Source organism: Mesoplodon densirostris, chromosome 2, assembly GCF_025265405.1.
Source record: "Mesoplodon densirostris isolate mMesDen1 chromosome 2, mMesDen1 primary haplotype, whole genome shotgun sequence".
In the NCBI taxonomy this organism is placed as follows: domain Eukaryota; kingdom Metazoa; phylum Chordata; class Mammalia; order Artiodactyla; family Ziphiidae; genus Mesoplodon; species Mesoplodon densirostris.
In genome coordinates this window covers 29,602,635-29,621,020 of record NC_082662.1, presented here as the reverse complement: position 1 = coordinate 29,621,020, position 18,386 = coordinate 29,602,635, and the positions used below count along the sequence as shown (strand labels likewise).

General features: G+C 40.1%; 1 protein-coding gene across 4 annotated transcripts in view; it reads left to right on the top strand.

The window, feature by feature from the left end:
• Nucleotides 1-18,386, top strand: part of KIAA0319L (KIAA0319 like) — a 108,608-nt gene that overhangs the window by 36,997 nt on the left and 53,225 nt on the right. For 3 of the 4 annotated variants that reach the window (XM_060089470.1, XM_060089469.1, XM_060089471.1), the window contains exon 3: nucleotides 1,855-2,369. In XM_060089470.1, the coding sequence (XP_059945453.1) occupies nucleotides 1,855-2,369 (515 nt within the window). The remainder of the gene's footprint in view (nucleotides 1-1,854; nucleotides 2,370-18,386) is intronic. The other variant, XM_060089473.1, reaches the window with a different exon arrangement.

The following is an 18,386-nucleotide window of genomic DNA, read 5'->3' as shown; positions in this document are numbered from 1 at the left end:
AACAGTGGCAGATTGGCTTCCATAGTGCTTGACTCCATAATCCAGAAGGCTGCCTATTTTTCTCTTATTTCTCAGTTGACTGGTGTCCATATTTAGTAATTGTTTCCTGGGAGTCACCATGGCTTTGGCAGATTATCCAGTTGTTGCTTTAGTCAGTCATAGCCCTTTTTCAGTTATGTGTACATGCAGACATGACTATCCATCTATTCATGGTTTGATTCTACTACATATTTTCTATATGTAATTCTACAATAAAATTTTATGTTATAACCCCAGGGCTAGGGCTAGGGTGAAGAAAGATGTACCTAGGGTATGAAATTTCAGGAAACACTCACTCTCAAGATGGGGGTAAGCTGGGACTTCCCTGGGGGTCCAGTGGCTAACACTCTGCTCTCTCAATGCAGGGGCCTGGGGTTCGATCCCTGGTCAGGGAACTAGATCCCACATGCAGCAGCTAAGAGTTCGCATGCTGCAACTAAGACCTGACGCAACCAAATAAATAAATAAATAAATAAATATTTTTTAAAAAAAAGGTCGGGGTAGGCCAACCCTGCACTTACATGACTCTAAGAGTGAGCACTCTTAAGAGTGTGCCTGAGGCATCTCTCTTGCCTCATCCTGGTTCTGGCCTTGTATAACCCTGACCATAGTTGGTTACAGACACCTATATAACTAAGACCTTAAAATGAACTCTGTATAAAAACTTTAATTCAGAACATGCTTTGACTTTATTTCATCTAAGAAAACAGAAATGAGGTGATATTTCAGGAAAATCAATACCATGCCTGAAAACATTCAATGGCTCAAAAGTTTATCTGTAAGCGACGTTAGCCGAAATTTTGGACCATGTTATTTAGGTTAACCACAGTAGGTCACTGTTGTAGTTCTATTCCTTTATTTCTTTTTCTTTTTTCTTTTTTTTTTTTTTTGCGGTACACGGGCCTCTCACTGTTGTGGCCTCTCTTGTCACGGAGCACAGGCTCCGGACACGCAGGCTCAGCGGCCATGGCTCACGGGCCCAGCCGCTCCGCAGCACGTGGGATCTTCCCGGACCGGGGCACGAACCTGTGTCCCCTGCATCAGCAGGTGGACTCTCAACCACTGCGCCACCAGGGAAGCCCTCTTTTTCTTTTTTTTTTAAATTAATTTTTATTGGAGTATGGTTGCTTTATAATGGTTGTGTTAGCCTCCAATATTTCTTATTATGACATGGCTTAGAACTTAGAAGTTCATTCTAGCAGAATACCTCTCATGATTAAAATTTTTGGTAAGCTTGACTGACTACTGCTCTGGTTGATGCTGTGATATGCAAAACCACCTGACTTTGGCAAACCATTGATTAGAGAATGGATGAACCTGAATCCTGCAATAGGTCAAGAGTACTCAATTTGTGTTGCTGCCAGTTCAGTGGGCAGAGTACTCCATCTTCTTCAGCTGGCTGCTCTTCTGGTCCCATAATCTTCATACTGTCCCTGAGAAATGCCTTGGAGGTGAATGTGGGGTCAAGTGGTGGGACTCTGGCCCCATCCTTCAGTACACTTCCATCAGAAGAGCTCTTTTGTTTTGTTTTTTTCTGTTTCATGAACTGGAGTTCTGTTTAAAAGGTCTACATGCAAGGGACCCATTGAGGAGGGGAGCCAGTGATGAATGTGGAGCAGTACCTCTACAAGCTAAAATATCCTGAGCCAAAAAGCTCTCTCTTTTGTGTCTTTTATTCCACTTACTAGACAGCTTTCCCCACCCTCTTAAAAACCAATCTTCAAACACCCTCAAATGTTAGTATTCAGGACTCTTTACAGAGCTGTAGTCTCTGTTTTTATTTTATTTTAAAATGTTTTCATTCTTTGTTTTTAGATGCCAAGGAGAGCAGGTGCCAGCAGGCAAAGACACAATTTGGAGTTGGCCTGAGATCTGGGGGAGAAAATCACCTCCGGCTTCTTGAAGGAACCCCCTCTCTCCAGACATGTTGGGCTGCCTGCTGCCAGGACTCTGCCTGTCATGCCTTTTGGTGGTTAGAAGGGATGTGCATTCAGGCAGACTGCAGCAGGCCCCAGAGCTGCCAGGCTTCTAGGACAGACTCTTCCAATTCTATGCTGGTGTTTTTAAAAAAATTCCAAATTGCAGATGACTTGGACTTTCTACCTGAAGATGATGTACCACATATTCTGGGGCCAGGTTGGAGCAGGGTACCTTGGAGGAGGCAGAGCCCACCCAGAACTCCACTCAGACCTACTTTATCTTCCAGTGACCAGCAGAGCTTCATCAGGAAGCTTCGGAAGAGAGAGAGTCCCAGTGAAGAAGTAGCTACAGCGACACAGCCTTCTAACATGAATGAGCGAGGTGATCTGAATACCACTAGCTCTGCAGAGGTAAGCATATTATGAACAAGGAGCAAAGAAACGGTTTAATCTGCTTTTACGTTTGGCAATACACGAGCTATGAAGCTGGTGCCTGTGCACGGTGCTCATAGGCTGAGGAGTGTATGTGTAAAGCTGCTTGGTGTCATCTTGGTAGGTGCTGCTGCCCGGATGTTCAAGGTAATTTGACCTTAGAGACGTTTTTTCCGTGTAAGTCTGACCATTGTTTCAGTAAAAGCAGAAAGCTGCTCATTATCTAGTCTAAGCTGGTTCTACAGGTAAGCACAGTTGTGTGGGTGTTAGTCTCCATCAACAATTCTGCAGTGTTTTCTGCCAGATTGCAAAACACTTGATTGATGTGGCTGCAGTCAAGTTCTCCTCCTCCTCCCCCATCTCCCTCCTGTAAACACATTCCTAATGAGGTAGTTTCTATTCCACTCTGAAGTAACCATGCCTGGTATTGCAGATTAAGACCTGACCTGCCGGGCTGGGGAGCTGGATGTGGCCATTAGCCAAGAGGTCTCGGGTGAATTCTTAGCAAGCTTTGTATGCCAAGGGAGATACCACCGGTAGAGTTTATTCTGCTTATTATGTTTCTTCATTGTTGATCTTCCTGGGCGAATGATTAAGAGGAATGACTCACTCTGTGCTCATTCTCCCTTGATTGCTGTGACTTATTTTTGTATTTGTTTTGTCCTAGTTGTCTCTATCAAGTTGAAGCCATAGTAGGGAGGCTACTACATGCTAGGCCCTGTGTGTGCTAATCATTATATTATGTCATTTTGTTTAGTTTTCATAGCAATATTTCCAAGTAGGTATTATTAGCCCCGTTTTACTAGTGAGGAAACTGAGGCCCAAAGAGGTTAAACAATTTGATCATACAGCTAATGAATAACAAAGTTAGAATTGGAACCCAGATTTAATATTAAGAAAAAAACCTTTCAGTGCAATATTAGAGATACAGTGTTAGCTTCAACATGCCCATAAACATTTATGGACATTTATTATAAATGTCAGGTACTTTTCTAAGCGCTAGAGATATAAAGGTAAACAAGACATGATCTGTGCCCTCAGGGAGTTTACAGTCTAGTGGAGACTCAGGCATGAAGATGGGTATTTATGATAGTGTATAATTACTGCATTAGTTGATTTAGGAACAGTAGGAGCACAAAAGAAGAAGTGATCCTCCTGAGCAGGCAGGTGATGTGTATGTACAAGGAAGACTTCACTGAGATGCTTAACTTGTTTCTTGAAGCATGTGTAGGATCTCACTAGGGGTTTAAAGGTAATAAAAAACATTCTGGAGGAAGATCCAGTGTACGCAAAGGTTTGGTTACACATTTACTATCTGCAAGGTCCTGTACTAAAAGCAAGGCACTAGGAATACTATAGCAAATAAGCAAATAAGATCATGATTCCTGCGCTAATGGAGCTTACACTCTGACAAGGAAAATAGACATGACATTTATGATAATTAAATAATTATAAGCTTGATGCACATTATGAGAGGGTAAGTGGAGTGCTATAATAGCATCTAACAGAGACCTAATCGAGACTGAGGGGTAAAGTTAGGCCACCCTAAGTAAGGAAAGCTTAAGCTGAGACTTAAAGTAGAAGTAGGAATTCGGAAAAGAAACAGGCAAAGAGTAATTCAGGCAGAAGGAATAACAATTTCAAAGTTTGTTAGGTGCCCTAGAAAATTGGAAGATCAGGAAGTTGGGAGAGACTGGTCTTGCTTGGCAGACAGAGCAGGAGAGCTAGTGGAGAAAGAACAGGCTTCAGAGATGTGCAGAGCCTTGAGGCCTTCTTAAAGTATTAGTTTATCTTAAGCAGGGAATGAAATGATCAGATATGTTTTGTGTGGTGAGTAGACTGGAGAAGTGCAAGAATGTACATGGAGCAATCAAGTAGGAGGCTCTTCAGGCAAGGGAACCATCTCACTAAAGAAGGCAGTTGAAGATACGGGAAAGGGGGATAAATGATAAATACTCCCTCAGAGCTGAGGTTCTCAAACTTTAACAAGTGTCAGAATCACTTGGAGGCCTCGTTCCAAACAGATTGCTGGGCCCGAGCTCCAAAGTTTCTGATTCAGTAGGTTTAGAGTGGGGCCTGAGAATTTGCATTTGTAACAAGTTCCTAGAGTGCTGATGCTGCTAGTCTGGGAACCACACTTTGAGAACCATGCCTTATAAGGCAGGTAGGTTAGAATCCAGAGCACAGGGCTTCCCTGGTGGCGCAGTGGTTGAGAATCCGCCTGCCAATGCAGGGCACACGGGTTTGATCCCTGTTCCGGGAGATCCCACGTGCCGCGGAGTAGCTAATCCCGAGTGCCACAATTACTGAGCCTGTGCTCTAGAGCCCACGAGCCACAACTACTGAAGCTGGCGTGCCTAGAGCCCATGCTCCGCAACAAGAGAAGCCACCACAAGGAGAAGCCCCCGCACCAAAACGAAGAGTAGCCCCCTCTCACCGCAACTAGAGAAAAAGCCCGCGCGCAACAGAAATAAAGACTCAGACGTAGAGAATGAACTTGAGGATGCGGGGAGGGGGACGGGTAAGGTGAGGTGAAGTGAGAGAGTGGCATGGACTTATATAAACTACCAAATGTAAAATGGACAGTGGGAAGCAGCCACATAGCACGGGGAGATCAGCACGGTGCTTTGTGACCACCTAGAGGGGTGGGATAGGGAGGGTGGGAGGGAGACACAAGAGGGAGGAGATATGGGGATATATGTATATGTATAGCTGATTTACTTTGTTATAAAACAGAAACTAACACACCATTGTAAAGTAATTATACTCCAATAAAGATGTTAAAAAAAAAAACCCAAATGGAAGGACCTTCTACAAAACTAGTAGTCTTCAAATATGTCAAGATCATGAAAAAGACAGAACTGTCATAGACTGGAGGGAACAAAGGAGATACAACTAAATGCAGTGTTGGATGCTGGATGAGTCATGGACAAGAAAAAAGACAGTGGAGAACAGGCAATATTCAAATAAGGTGATTAGTTAACAGTACTACCTGAATGTTAATTTTCTGGCTTCAATACATATGTAAGATGTTAACCTTAGGAGAAACAAGGTGAAGAGTATTTAGGAACTCTGTACTATGTTTGCAACTTTGCAAAATAAAAAGTTTTTAAAAAGGCAGTGCCTGACACACGCACACACACAAAAAGCCTGCGCACAGCAATGAAGACCCAATGCAGCCAAAAATAAATAAATAAATAAATTTATTAAAAAACAAAAAAGAATCCAGAGCACAGAGCACAAGATTAGCCTTAAGCAAGGGAGAGACATCTCCTTCATTGTGATAGGAAGGAAGAAATGGGTGGATATAGATGCGGCTAAGGTGGACTTTTAGGTTTGATAGGAGGACATTGTGGTAGTTCTAATCTCATTCTTGTCTCTTCTGAAGTGGGATAGATCATTTATTGAAAGTAGAAGCAGAGGTAGGTGGAGTGGGGTTAGGTGGGTAGTAGGCAGGAAAATGAGAGGTCTGGAGAGAGTGGTAAAGGCTTGAAATGGCTATTGTGAGGGGTAGAGGATTGTAAACTAGGTAAGGAAATAGAAAGATTGCTGGGTGTCATTGAAGGTGGAGACCATGAATTTATAATTATAGTTGTATGACTCTCCTCAGTAGCTCTCAGCAACCCTGTCAAGAAAAGGCTGATAGTTTGATTCATCCAAGATTAGAACTTTGCCAATTTTGTATAGAAGGAAATTGGGGCGTTGAGACTGAGGTTGTTGTCAAGAGAATGGATGAAAGAGAGATAAAAGAAGAAAGGAAAAGAGACAAAAATAGGAGGGGCTGAAAGAGATTCAGTAGAGGAGTCTGGCATTCACAGGTTTCGATGATGGGAAGCAGATATAGGGGAGCAGGTAAATGTGCTGGAAGGACCGAAGGTAGTCGTCAGAGAGTGAGATATTTGAATTTAATATTCTGGAGGTGGAGAAGATATGGTGATTAGAGGATCTAGGGTGAAGCTATGGAAGAGAGTTGCTGGGGTAGAGCAGAGAAGAAATTCATTAGTGACAGGGAGCTCATAGAACATGTTGAATGAGTTATCCATGTAGACATTGAGATAGACTTTAATAAGGATGATGATAATGATGACAGCAATAGTAGCTAATGTTTACTGAGTACTTACTACTATTAGTAAGTACTATGTACTTAGTACTATGTCAGGTACAATTTCGAACCCTGTACCCGAATCAACCCTTTTAATCTATGCAACAAATCCTGTGAATTACTGTTACCATCTTTATTTTATAAATGAGGAAACTCGGGAAAAGAAAGGTTTAGGAACATGGCAACATAGCTATATATGTGGTAGTACCAAGACTTGAACCCAGCAGTCTGATTCTATCCGGAGTCTGTCCTCTTAATCTGCTTACTCTTGAGGCAAGACTTGCAGTGAAGAGGAATTTTGAGATCCGGATGTCAAAGCCATCAGTAAAGTAGGAGGAGTAATGAGTAAGTTGAGAGATGACAGCTATGATGAGAGTTGAAGTATTGTGCAGCAAGATAGCAAAGGTGAAGAGGTTTTTACAGAGAAGATAGAAGAGTAATGATTTGCAAAGGCATTGAGAAGGGGAGCAAATAAAATAGCAACCTACCTTTAATCCTAAAGTGTGGGAGAATAAGTAGCCATCATATTGCAGAGATAGATGGGAAACCGTATCCTCAGGGGAGGGCAGGCTTACACTTAAGAATAGGAGGTCAGGGCTTCCCTGGTGGCGCAGTGGTTAAGAATCCCACCTGCCAATGCAGGGGACACGGGTTCGAGCCCCAGTCCGGGAAGATCCCACATGCCACGGAGTGGCTAGGCCCACGAGCCACAACTACTGAGCCTGCGTGTCTGGAGCCTGTGCTCCGCAACGGGAGAGGCCGCGACAGTGAGAGGCCCGTGCACCGCGATGAAGAGTGGCCCCCGCTCGCCACAACTGGAGAAAGCCCTCGCACAGAAACGAAGACCCAACACAGCCAAAAATAAATATAAAAAATAAATTAATTAATTTAAAAAAATTCTGTGAATGTTTGAAAAAAAAAAGGAAAAAAAAGGAGGTCAGGGACTTCCCCAGTGGTCCAGTGGTTAAGACTCTGAGCTTCCAATGCATGGGGCTTGGGTTCGATCCCTGCTCGGGGAACTAAGATCCCACGTGCCATGTGGTATGGCCAAAAAAAATAAATAAATAAGAGTAGGAGGTCAGGGATCACTTTATGGGCATGTGACCTGTGCAGTCCCCACACTTAGAAAGGCCTTGTTCTTGGTTTAATGCTCTGCTCTCGTTATCTTGAAATTCTTAATTTTTGAACATGGAAGCCCACATTTTCATTTTGCACCAGATCCTAAAAATTTATGTAGCCTCTCCTGCAGGAGGTATAGGGAACAAAACATGAAATGATTGTGTGTACAGGTGACTTTCTGATCATTTGAATTGAATATTTGGAAGAAAAAGATGTTGAGTTTTAAAGGAGAGGAAGTATAGATCATTGTAGGGATAACAGTGTGGTGTGGTAAATGGTTCACAACTGGGTTTTCCCCCAGAAAACAAAGTCAAGCCCTGAGTTGTAGTCTTTGCCAGTTTTCATGGTATAAATACTACCACCGTGACCAATTTCAAGCTACCAACATGAAGTCACTGAACACAGAGTTGGCAGAGATGAACACAGAGTTGGCAGAGATGAACACAGTCGGCATATGACCTGGCTCTAGCACACCACAGGATAATATGATCAATAAAATTGGACCAGTAAAATTAGAACTATTGTAGATTTAGGCCTGACGGTCTTCTGGAAGATGATAAAAACTCAAACTTAGGCCTTAGGAAATTCAGGTATATGCTGGAGGGAGGATCCTGAAGTTGTGTTGGCTGGGGAATTCTTTTTCTTGTTGTTCACCAGTCATAGGCAGTGGCAATAAATTGCTGCTAGTGAACAGGATCTCAGGCTTTATGGTCTAACATGGAGAGTGGGTGGACATGGTGGGAGGAATATTGAACTTGAACTTTGAAGCCCTAGGAGTGGGAGTGGGCTTTGTGCAGTGTCGCACATAGGCATTTGGCATCACATGTTGGGAACTGCAAGCATTGCTGAAAAATGGGGCAAAGTGAAGTCTTCAGATCCAGACAAGTTACATTTGACCTTATATGCCATGCTTAGGAGCTTGATTCTCATGCTGAAGGCCATGGATAGCTCTGGAAGGGTGGTAGGAACTTCTTGTACATTCAGAATAGTTAATTGCTAGGCATTTCTTTTAGGAGAGGACTTGGAGTTCAAACTTCTGCTCAATACATTAGGGAGAGTAAGAGAAATGTATGCACTGCAGATCTTCTAATAAGGGATGACTGACTAGCAGCAATCGTTTGTACTAAAATTTTAGTTTGTACTGTTTTCACTAAGGTAGGTCAAGCAAGTCTGCATCCACAGGAGGAAGAAATTGTATCATATATTACTCTTGTCTTGCCTGAAATGCCTGCAGAGTTGCAAACGCATGGGGTCGTCAGTAGCATTTTTCATTCTTTTGAAAACATATATATATTGCATTCAAGAGTAGGTAATGTGGACCTTCAGCAATTCCAGAAGTGGAAAGGAATGTCATCAATTTATTCCCCTTTCTCACCTTAGAGAAGGAGAAGCTTGTACTGCTTGGTTTAAGTACTTCATCCTTTCTGTATCACGAACCTCTGAATTGTTGGCGGGAGGAGCATGAAGGCTTGTTAATTGGGTACTGGCACATTTACAGTACGAGGAGTTGAGCCACTGGCAATTAATTGCTGCCAGTCCTGCTTTGTGAAAGGAGGAGTGTTCTCTCTGAGCCCAGGGAATGAAGGTCCAATTAGGTATCCCCACACGTAAGGTTTGACTTTAGAAAGACTGAGGTGCTCCTTTCTCTACCGGCACCATTTCCCCGCTTCTAGTCAATATTACAGCATTTCAACCCCTGCAAGCCGGTGGCTTTCTGTAGAACAGCTGACTGAGAAGGCTAAGTGAGCCAAGCTCTTGGACTCCTCTTTGCTGCCTTTTATCCCCAAGGAAAACTCTTAGGCTTACTTTACAGAAGGTTGGAACTTACTTAGCTCTTATCCCAAGGTAGAGGCGTGGGGTGTGGGCAGCAACAGAGAAGAGCCTTGCATAACCAAGGACAGAAACCCAAGCAGTTCTGTTTGCCTTCATCCATATTTTTGTTTTGTTTTGGTTTGGTTTGTTTTTTAAGGTTTTTTGCTCGGTTGCTTTCTTTTGGTTTTTGTTTTAAAATCTTCCCTTTAATCCTTTAGGCTTGTGAAATTTTTGCCAAGGGTTCATTTATTCTTCTGGCTATTACTTCCTGACAAATTTGGAATCTCTCAGGACCTAGTTTTCTCCAGATTCTCATTCTCAGTTATCTGAGCAGCAGACACCAGAAATTTTTCAGCCCCAGACCCCCTTCCAGCCCCTTGACCTGGACAAGTTTTGTGGGTTTCTCACCCCTTGCTGACCTAGGCCCTTCCTGTACTGTGTGCATATATTCACTGAGTGCTCCCTCAACACCCCTCAACCCCCGCCATTCTGATCTTGTTGCATCAAGAGAAAAACTGGGCAGCCTGTTTCCTTTTTGTGTGTGGGTATGCAAAAATCCCTGCTACTGTACTTTTCCTTTTTCAGAAGTATTAGTGCCTGAACCATAATACTTTTTCCTTATTTTTTTCTCACTATACCTGCACACTTTCTCCTCTAATCTTCTAAATCTTCTGGCTCTTTTATCTGATTATCTGGGTTTTTTTTTTTTATTGAAGTACAGTTGATTTATCATGTTAGTTTCAGGTGTACAGCAGAGTGAATTGGTTATGTATAGATGTATATATCTGTACATATATATGTATAAATATATGTATCTACATTCTTTTAAAAATTCTTTTCCATTATAGTTTATTATAAGATGTTGTATATATGTCAATCCCAATCTCCCAGTTTATCCCGCTCCCCATCCCCTGGTAACCATAAATTTGTTTTCTATATCCGTGACTCTACTTCTGTATTGTAAATAAGTTCATTTGTACCCTTTTTTTTAGATTCCACATATAAGAGACATCATATGATATTTGTCTTTCTGTGTCTGACTTATTTCACTCAGTATGACAGTCTCTGGGTCCATCCATGTTGCTGCAAATGGCATTATTTTGTTCTTTTTTATGGCTGAGTAATATTCCATTGTATGTATGTACCACATCTTCTTTATCCATTCATCTATCGGTGGACATTTAGGTTGCTTCCATGTTCTGGCTATTGTAAATAGTGCTGCAGTGAACACTGGGGTGCATGTATCTTTTTGAATTATGGTTTTCTCCAGATATCTGCCCAGGAGTGGGATTGTTGGATGATATGGTAGTTCTATTTTTAGTTTTTTAAGGAACCTCCATACTGCTCTCTGTAGTGGCTGCACCAATTTACATCCCCCCCAACAGTGTAAGAGGGTTCCCTTTTCTCCACACCCTCACCAGCATTTATTATTTTAGAATTTTTTTTTTTAGAAGATGTTGGGGGTAGGAGTTTATTAAGTAATTTATTTATTTTTGCTGTGTTGCGTCTTTTGTTTCTGTGCGAGGGCTTTCTCCAGTTGTGGCAAGTGGGGGCCACTCTTCATTGCAGTGCGCGGGCCTCTCACTATGGCGGCCTCTCTTGTTGCGGAGCACGTGCTCCAGACGCGCAGGCTCAGTAGTTGTGGCTCACGGGCCTAGTTGCTCCGTGGCATGTGGGATTTTCCCAGACCAGGGTTCGAACCCATGTCCCCTGCATTAACAGGCAGATTCTCAACCACTGCACCACCAGGGAAGCCCTATTTTAGAATTTTTGATGATGGCCATTCTGACTGGTGTGAGGTGATACCTCATTGTAGTTTTGATTTGCATTTCTCTAATTAGCTATGTGGAGCATCTTTTCATATGCCTGTTGGCCATCTGTTTGTCTTCTTTGGAGAAGGGTCTATTTAGGTCTTCTGCCCATTTTTTGATTGGGTTGTTTGGTTTTTTTGATATTGAGCTGCATGAGCTGTTTGTATATTTTGGAGATTAGTCCCTTGTTGTTTACTTCATTTGCAAATATTTTCTCCCATTCTGTGGGTTGTCTTTTCGCTTTGTTTATGGTTTCCTTTGCTATGCACAAGCTTTTAAGTTTCATTAGGTCCCATTTGTTTATTTTTATTTTTATTTTCATTACTCTAGGAGGTGGATCAAAAAAGATCTTGCTGCAATTTATGTCAGAGAGTGTTCTGCCTACGTTTTCCTCTAAGAGTTTTATAGTATCTGGTCTTCACATGATGTGATTTTAAATGGGATTTTTTAAACTTTGTCTTTCTGATAATATCATTGTTAGTGTAAAGAAATGCAACAGGTTTCTGTATATTAATCTTGTATCCTGCTACCTTGCTGAATTCATTTATCAGTTCTAATAGTCTTTGTGTGGAGTCTTTAGGGTTTTCTATATAGAGTATCATGTCACCTGCATATAATAACAATTTTACCTCTTCCCTACCAATTTGAATATGTGTTATTTCTTTTTCTTGTCTGATTGTTGTGGCTAGGACTTCCAGTACTATTTGAATAGAGTGATGAGAGTGGGCATCCTTGTCTTGTTCCAGAATTTAGTGGGAAGGCTTTCAGCTTTTTACTGTTTAGTATTATGTTGGCTGTGGCTTTGTCATAAGTGGCTTTTATTATGTTGAGATATGTTCCCTTTATATCCACTTTGGTAGGAGTTTTTATCATGAATGGATGTTGAATTTTATCAAATGCTTTTTCTGCATCTATTGAGATGATCTTGTGGTTTTTGTCTTTTGTTGATGTGATTATCTGTTTTTTTTACTGTGTGAAATGAATTTGAAAATGTGTTTGTTGACTACTTTATAAGTTAAGTTATGAAGTGAAGAGGGTTTTGTTGTGGATCCATTAACAGCTCCTTGCTAATTGGCAGAATTTGAGCCACAGGAAAAACAGTCTCAAAACCAGCCATATCTTAGTTAACACTCCTGTCATCCTTCCCCCTTTCTCCTTTCATGGGCGGTCTTAGTTTCTCAAGGAGATTCTGAGAAGACATAACTTTGTAACTAACTATTACAAAGATAAACCCTGCCATATTCTGAGAATATGGGTTGGGATGTTACGGAGAATTGGGTTGGGATGTATCATTCAGCTCCACTGGCTTTGCTACTGCAGAAAGATACTGTCTTTCCTCTAGTAGGATTTTTGTTAGTGACAATAATAGTTTTGTTTTGTTTTTGGCTGCATTGAGGCTTCATTGCTACATATGCAGGCTTTCTCTAGTTGCAGCGAGTGGGGGCTACTCTTTGTCGCAGTGCGCGGGTTTCTCATTGCGGTGGCTTCTCCTGTTGCAGAGCACGGACTCTAGGTGCGTGGGCTTCCGTAGTTGCAGCACGCAGGCTCAGTAGTTGTGGCACACGGGCCCTAGAGTCACACGGGCTTCAGTAGTTGCAGCGCGTGGGCTCAGTAGTTGTGGTGCTCAGGCTCTAGGACATGAGGGCTTCAGTAGTTGTGACTTGCAGGCTCTAGAGCGCAGACTCAGTAGTTGTGGCGCATGGGCTTAGTTGCTCCACGGCATGTGGGATCTTCCTGGACCTGGGATCAAACCCATGTTCCCTGCATTGGCAGGTGGATTCTTAACCACTGCACCACCAGGAAAGTCCCTTGTTTTACTTTAATACAATTGTGTCTCAAATAAAAATATGTTGAAAGCTGAATTTTTGTGAGTCATTTTTTAATATTAAGTAGGCACTAGTGTAGCATGTGTCTTACCAAGGAGGGCTACTACCTGGATAAGCATGAACATCCTGTGTGTGCCCTGCCAGGCTCCTACTCAAAACAGAATAGCTCATGATGGGGGATATTTTTTGTCATTTTGAATTACAGTATTAATCACTGGGGCTGGCTTGCCATATTTGGAGAGGGTAGCCCCAGAGTGGAGGTGGGGAAGAAGGAGAGAGGAGGAAGAGGGAGAAGGAGGGAGAGAGGAATGAAGAGATGGAGAAAAAGAATGTGAATAGAAACCTTTCATCATTCTGAATAAAGCTTCCTTGAAGAAAAAACAGGTGTATCCATCTGGGGCATGATTTATGACTTATGGTTTGTTCACAATTGGATTAGTTTTTATGATTTCTGTCAAGTGCCAGAAAAAATTGTCCCAAGGAAATTCCACCCAAGTCTCCCTGACCCTATACTATTTCTGAAATTTTTCAGTATTACTTCATAGTTTCTAAAGTAAAATAATTTGCTCCATATCTCCTTTTCCTATTTCTTTAAAAATAACTAAATAATAATAATAAACAAACTGTTTCTTTAAAAATAAAAATCTGCCTGCCTTACTTAAAAATATTCCTATGCTTCTACTTCTGGAAATTTATTCTAAAGCAGTAATTCCTTAATAAAGAAGGAGCTTCACTCACAATGGTGAGCTGGTATTTATTTATTTAAAAAGTGGAAGCAGTCTATCTAATAAGGGGAAAGTGACATAGTGCAGCCATTAACAATACATTTTTGGCTGCATGAATCGCTCTTTTTTTACTCCTTTCTACTTTCCACTCCAGCTACACTGAATAGAATGTTTGCTCTTCTGTGGATACCATACTTTTTAAAGCAGCTTTATTGAAGTATAATTGACGTATCATAAACTGTACATTTTTTTAATGGTTTATTTGTTTATTTATTGGCCACACTGTGCAGCTTGTGGGATCTTAGTTCCCTGACCAGGGATCAAACCTGTGCCTCCTGCAGTGGAAGCGCAGAGTCCTAACCACTGGACCACTAGGGAATTCCCTAAACTGTATATGTTAAATTGTACAATTTGATTATTTTTGACATATGTATATACCCATAAAACCATCACCACAAAAAAGATAATGAACATATCATTACCCCCCAAATTTTCTCCTGTCCCTTTGTAATGTCTTTCCCATTCCCTCCCTTATTCCTAGGCAACCACTGATCTGCTTTAGGTTATTATAGATTTTCTAGGGTTTTTAAGTAAACAGAATCATATTTACATTATGTGCTCTTTTTTTTTTAGAAATTTATTTTATTTATTTATTTTTGGCTGCTTTGGGTCTTCATTGCTGCGTGCAGGCTTTCTCTAGTTGCAGCGAGCGCGGGCTACTCTTTGTTGTGGTGCGCGGGCTTCTCATTGCCGTGGCTTCTCTTGTTGTGAAGCATGGGCTCTAGGTGTGCGGGCTTCAGTAGTTGTGGCACACGGGCTCAGTAGTTGTGGCACACGGGCTCAGTAGTTGTGGCTCGCAGGCTCTAGAGCGCAGTCTCAATAGTTGTGGCGCATGGGCTTAGTTGCTCTGCGGCATATGGGATCTTCCCAGACCAGGGCTCGAACCCGTGTCCCCTGCATTGGCAGGCGGATTCTTAGCCACTGCGCCACCAGGGAAGCCCTATGTACTCTTCTTTTTAACAATTTTATTGAGGTATACTTTACATACCACAAAACCCATTCCTTTTAAGTGTACAATTCAGTGACTTTAGTAAATGTATAGAGTTGTATATCATAACCACAACCCGTTAGTTAAAACTTCCATAACCCCCAAAACTTCCCTGGTGCTTATTTGCCCAAAACTTCCCTTGTGCCATTCCTACTCCCACTCCCAACCCCAGGTATCCCCTAATCTGCTGTCTCTGTAAATTTTGCCTTTTCTGGACTTTTCATGTGAATGGAACCATGCAACATGCAGTCTTTTGTGTCTGGCTTCTTTCACTTAGCATAATGTCTTGATGTTCATCCTTGTTGTAGTATGTGTCAGTAGTTGGTTCTTTTAATTACTGAATAGTGTTCCATTGTGTGGACATGTCATAGTTTGTTTATCCATTCACCTGTTGATGGACATTTGGGTTGTTTCCAGATTTTTTAAGTTGCTGTGAACATTTGTGTGGTCTTTGTATGTATATATGTTTAAATCTCTCTTGGTCAGATACCTGGGAGTGGAATAGCTGGGTCATATTATAGGTCTATATTTAATATTTTAAGAAATTGCCAAACTGTTTCCCAAATAGTTGTACCATTTTACATTCCCATTAGTAATGTATGAAAGTTCCAGTTGCTCTGCATTCTCACCATCACTTGGTATGGTGAGTCTTTCTCATTTTAGATATTGTAATAGGTGTGTAATAGTACCTTTTTTTTTTTAAGCTTTGCTTTTTAGTACTTTTAATGCTTCTTTCATTATTCCCTTGTGGTATCTCTTATAGTGCCATTTTATTTTATTTTATTTATTTATGTTTTAACATCTTTATTGGAATATAATTGCTTTACAGTTTTGTGTTAGTTCCTGCTGTATAACAAAGTGAATCAGCTATATGTATACATGTATCCCCATATTCTCATTATGGTTTTGATTTGCATTTCCCCAAATAATGATGTTGAACATCTTTTCATGTGCTTATTTGCCATCCATATGTTTTTGGTAAAGTGTTCATATTTTCCCCCATTAAAAAAATTGGGCTGTTTTCATATATATATATATATATATATATATATATATATATATATATATACACACACACACATATATATTTTGCATGTAAGTCATTTATCAGATAAAGGATTTACAAATATTCTCAGTCTGTGACTTGCCTTTCATTCTGTAAGCAGTGTCTTTTTTTAAATTGATTTTTAAATTGAAATATAGTTGATTTACAATGTTGTGCCAATCTCTGCTATACAGCAAAGTGACTCAGTTATACATATCTGTCTATCTATCTATGTATAGATATAGATAGATAGATAGATAGATAGATAGATACATTCTTTTTTTAATATTCTTTTCCATTATGGTTTATCCCAGGAGACTGGATATAGCTCCCTGGGCTATACAGTAGAACCTTATTTATCCATTCTAAATGTAATACTTTGCATCTGCCAACCTCAGACTCCCAGTTCATCCCTCTCCCTCTTTGCCTTCCCCTTGGTAACCACAGGTCTGATCTCTATGTCTGTGAGTCTGTTTCTGTTTTATAGATAGGTTCATTTTTGCCATATTTTAGGTTCCACATATAAGTGATATCATTTGGTGTTTGTCTTTCTCTTTCTGACTTGCTTCACTTAAGTATGATAATCTCTAGTTGTATCCATGTCGCTACAAATGGCATGATTTTGTTCTTTTTATGGCTGAGTAGTTCCATTGTATACATCTTCTTTATGCATTCATCTGTCAATGGACATTTTGTAAGCAGTGTCTTTTGAGGAGCAGATATTAATTTTGATGATGTCCAGTGTATCATTTTCTTTTTATGGATCATGCTTTTGATATTGTATCTAAGAAAGAGTTCTCCTAAGTTTTCTAAAGGTTTTATAGTTTTAGGTTTTAAATTTAGGTCTAGAATTTTTTTTGTGCACAGAGAGAGCTGTGGATGGGAGGGTTTTGTTTTGTTTTTTGGCATATGAGTTTCAAATTGTGCTAGCGCCGTATTTTTACCATCCATTTTCGAACAAGTGAATTGCTTGTCACTTTTATTGAAAATCAGTTAACCATATGTTTATGAATCTATTTCTGGACACTATTTGGTTCCACTGATTTATTTGTCTATATTGACATCAATACCACACTGTCTTGTTAACTATAGCTTTGTAATAAGTCTTTAAATCAGATAATATAAATCTTACAGTTTTGTTCTTTGTTATCAAAATTGTTTTGGCTCTTCTAAGTCCTTTATATTTCCGTATACATTTTAGAATCATCTTGTCAATTTCTTTTTAAAAAGCTTTCTGGGATTTTGATTGGGGTTATGTTAAGGCTGTAGATCAATCTAGGGAGAATTCATAGCCTTATAATTATAGTGAGTCTGTCTACTGTTCCATGAACACAGTATATCTTTCCATTTGTTTAAGTCATCTTTAACTTCCCTCAGCGATGTGTTTCAGGGTACAGATTTTACGCATCTTTTGTCAGAATTATCCCTAAGTATTTCATTTTTGATACTATTATAATTGATATTTTTAAAAATTCAGTTTCTGTTTGTTGCTAGTGTATAGCAAAACAATTACTTATTGTATCTTAGGAAGATGTAACTATGGAAGGACACAGAGAGATGTAACGTTGCCTGCTTGGAAGATGGAGGAAGGGGACCATTAGCCAAGAAGAGTACGTGGCCTGTAGAAACTGGAAAAGGCTAAGAAATGGATTCTCTCCCTCCTTCTGCTCAGACTGGCTAGGTTTTTTCAAAGACAATCTTTGGTTTCATTTCTTTTTCTCTATTGCTTTTCTATTTTCTATATTATTGATTTCTGTCTAATTTTTTTTGTTTCATTTCTGCTGTTTAATTTGGATTTCATTTGCTCTTTTCTAGTTTCTTAAGGTGTAATCTGAGGTTGTTGATTTGAGACTTCTTTCTTTTCTAACATGGGTATTTTAGTGCTATAAATTTCCCTCTAAGTATAGTTTTAGCCACATCCTACAGATTTTGATATTGTGTTTACAGTTTATTCAGATCAAAATACTTTTAAATTTCCCTTTTGACTACTTCTTTGACTTTTGGATTATTTAGAAGTATATTATGTAGTTTCCAAATGTTTTGGGGGATTTTCCAGATGTTGTTGTATTATTGATTGGTAATTTAATGCCATTGTAGCCAGTGAACATTGTATGACTTGAATCCTTTTAAATTTATTGAGACCTGTTCCAATGCTGAGAATATGGTCTATCTTGGTGAATGTTCCAAGTGCACTTGAAAAGAATATGTATCCTATTATTGTTGGGCAAGTGTTATATAAATGTCAATTAGATCAAATTGGTTCAGACCTTCTATATGCTTATTTTCTATTAATTTCTATCAGTTATTTAGAGAGGTGATGAAATATCACACTATGTTTGTAGATATATGTTTCTCCTTAGTGTTAGATTAGCTTTTGCTTCATGTACTTTGAAGTTCTATTATTTGATGTATAAATGTTTAGGATTGTTGTGTCTTCTTGATGAACTGACCCCTTTATCATGATAAAATTTATCCTCTTTATCTCTGGTAGTATTATTTGCTCTGAAA